This window comes from Aplysia californica, unplaced genomic scaffold (genome assembly GCF_000002075.1).
Source record: "Aplysia californica isolate F4 #8 unplaced genomic scaffold, AplCal3.0 scaffold00053, whole genome shotgun sequence".
Lineage (NCBI taxonomy): Eukaryota > Metazoa > Mollusca > Gastropoda > Aplysiida > Aplysiidae > Aplysia > Aplysia californica.
Genome location: NW_004797323.1, coordinates 493,461 through 496,873, shown reverse-complemented (window position 1 = coordinate 496,873; position 3,413 = coordinate 493,461). Strand labels below are relative to the sequence as shown.

Sequence of the window (3,413 nt, the reverse complement as noted above, 5' to 3'; positions counted from 1 at the left end):
GAAGAAGAAGAAGAAGAAGAAGAAGAAGAACAAGAACAAGAACAAGAACAAGAACAAGAAGAACAAGAAGAACAAGAAGATGAAGAGTAACTACAACAACAACAACAACTACAATAACAACAACAACAACAGCAGCAGCAACAACAGCAGCAACAATAACCAATATCACCACCCCCACAACAACAACAACAACTACAACAACAACAACCTCAACAACAACAACAATAACAAAGACAACAACAACAACAACAACAACAACAACAACAACAACAACAGCAGCAGCAGCAGCAGCAACAATAACCAATACGACCACCACCACAACAACAACAACAACTTCAACAACAGCCTCAAAAACAACAACAACAACAACAACAACAACAACAACAGCAACAATAAAATCAATAACAATAACAACAACAACAACAACAACAACAACAAGACCAACAAGAACAACACCAATAGCAACAGCGACGCAAATGATGATAATAGAGTGCTGGCCTCGAACGTCGAATGAACCTATCCGTATTCCCTTGGGTCATTTTGTGTCCCCGCGGTTTATTCTTCACATTCTAGAATACTAATGGTACGAAGATCTCTTGGAAACTTTCAGTATTTCTAAAAAAATCATTTTGACAGACTGCTTTGCACAGCGTACGGATCGGATGACCGAGGAAATTTGCTCTTTGGAAAATGGTGGCACAGAGCTCCCCACGTCGTGTGGATACGATAGTAAAATACGACGTACGGATAGGGTTAAGTGGTGGCACAGAGTTCCCCACGTCGTATGGATATAATAGTAAAACATGACCTACGGATAGGGTTAAGTTGTGGCACAGAGTTCCCCACATCGTATGGATACGATAGTAAAACACGACGTGAGTATAGGGTTAAGTGGTGGCACAGACTTCCTAAATGTCGTACGGATACGATAGTAAAACACGATGTACGGATAGGGTTAAGTGGTGGCACATAGTTCCCCACGTCGTATGGATACGATAGTAAAACACGACGTACGGATAGGGTTAATCTATCTCCCCGCTCACGCTGAGGCGTCGACCAGTTAGGCTGATCACAATTAATATTTATTAATAGAACGATTACGTCATGATCACGGAAGACAGTAATACCGTGTGAAGGTCAAGGCAATCAGATGCTTCCTTTGAGTTGTTTGAGCGTATGTCATATGCATTTAGGTCCACTTGGCAACTTGTTAGTTGGTTATTATCTCTGTCTGTCTGTCTGTCTGTCTGTCTGTCTGTCTGTCTCTCTCTCTCTCTCTCTCTCTCTCTCTCTCTCTCTCTCTCTCTCTCTCTTTCTCGACCCCTCTCCTCCAGCTGCGCTTATCTCCATTCATTAATCGTCCGTTGTGCATCAACGTAAGTATTGATCAGTCATGTACTGTATGTACATAACGTATTTCTCCAGTTTTTATTGCTAAATGTTTTACGCCGCAATTGACACAAGCTAGGCCGTAAAACTGCTATGTTGCTTTGAGGCAGCATTGCATAATACCATAAGGAATGAAAAAAAAAGAAATGTGAAATTTCACCGTCTATGAATCGAACCCATGTCTTTAGTGCGTGAGGGACAAAAGACTATCATCCGTGCGACTGGTATGATTTGGTATGTGGTGTAGTGTGGTGTGGTGTGGTGCGGTGTGGTGCGGTGTGGTGTGGTGTGGTGTGGTGCGGTGCGGTGTGGTGTGGTGTGGTGTAGTGTGGTATGGTGTGGTGTGGTGTGGTGTGGTATGGGGATATGTGGTGTGGTATGGTGTGGTGTGGTGTGGTATGATTTGGTATGTAGTGTTGTGTGGTGTGGTGTGGTGTAGTGTGGTGTGGTATAGTGGGGTATGGTTTGGTGTGGTGTGGTGTGGTGTGGTGTGTTGTGGTGTGGTATGGTATGTGATGTGGTGTGGTATGGTGTGGTGTGGTGTGGTATGATTTGGTATGTGGTGTGTTGTGGTGTGATGTGGTGTGGTACGGTGTGGTGTGGTGTGGTACGGTGTGGTGTGGTGTAGTATAGTGTGGTATGGTGTGGTATGGTATGGGGTTATGTGGTGTGGTGTGGTGTGATGTGGTGTGGTGTGGTGTGGTGTGGTGTGGTGTGATGTGGTGTGGTGTGGTGTGGTGTGGTGTGGTGTGATGTGGTGTGGTGTGGTGTTGTGTGGTGTGGAGTGGTGTGGAGTGGTGTAGTGTGATGTGGTGTGGTGTGGTATGGTGTGGTGTGGTGTTATGTGGTGTGGTGTGCTTTGGTACGATACGGCACGTTATGTTACGGTACGGAATGGTATGGTACGGTACGCTATGCTATGCTATGCTATGCTATGCTATGCTATGCTATGCTATGCTATGCTATGCTATCCAATTCAACATTCACACAAACAATGTATCAACAAAGGTATGAGTGATATATCTAAAGCCTCTACAATGTTCCAGAGTTTTTGTTAAATAATGAGCAAAATAAACATATCTTTCTGGGAATTATCTTTATTTTATTCACTCTCATTGGCAAAGAAAAGGGAATTTTGATCAGCCTGCTAGGCGACCCACCTTAGCCCGCCGTCCTATTTTTAGCTTTCATTTTTCGACGGCAAATACTTGAATACACGATGACATCACTCATCTAAGGAAGGTACCACGTCGTCATGGTGACCCTCAAATCCCTCTTGCCAATGAGAGTGCATGACGGAGTTGACGTCACTCAAGATCGACCTCCAAAGGCAGCGCGTCTGTGGTTTCCCCCAGCTGCTCTGCAGCCTCCTCATTCTCCAAGTACTTGGCAAGCTCCGCCTCCTGCTCTAGCTCCGCCTCCTGTTCAAGCTCCGCCTCTTGCTCCGCCTCCTGCTCTGCCTCCTGCTCAAGCCCCGCCTCCTGTTCTGCTTCAAGCTCCGCCTCCTGCTCCGCCTCCTGCTCAAGCTCCGCCTCCTGCTCTTCTTCAAGCTCCGCCCCAAGCTCCGCCTCCAGTAGATCTTCAAGCTCCTCCTCTTGCTCCGGGGTCAGCTGACATTCCTGTACGTCATCAGCAGGCTTGCCCTCTATCTTGTCGTCATCTGCCGCGGAATCGTCAGCTGGCTTGTCCTTTGTCTTGTCGTCATCTGCCGCAGAGTCGTCGGTGGGTGTGGACTCCTGTAGACATGGAGAAAACAAGTGAGGGGGGAGCGGGGAAACAAAGAAAGAGAGAGAGACAGAGAGAGAGAGAGAGAGAGAGAGAGAGAGAAGACGGAGAGAGAAAGAAAGAGTGCATGAATTCGTGCGAATTCGTGCGGAGGCAAACCCCTTTACAGATATTTCTAAAAACACATTACAGTCTCTCAGTCTTTGCCATGGGTAGGCTTTTTGTTTGTTAGTCTGTTTGTTTCCTAAAGCGACCGGAATGCACTTTCGATGCGTTACTGATAAAACGACTCAATCTCG

At 46.2% G+C, this 3,413-nt stretch overlaps 1 protein-coding gene across 1 annotated transcript in view; it reads right to left on the bottom strand.

Annotated features, from left to right (window-relative positions):
• Positions 1-2,696: 2,696 nt before the first annotated feature.
• The window catches only part of LOC106011088 (tripartite motif-containing protein 44-like), a 3,966-nt gene continuing 3,249 nt past the window's right edge, over positions 2,697-3,413 (bottom strand). Inside the window, exon 2 of the mRNA XM_013079462.1 lies at positions 2,697-3,125. Within this exon, the coding sequence (XP_012934916.1) occupies positions 2,697-3,125 (429 nt within the window). The remainder of the gene's footprint in view (positions 3,126-3,413) is intronic.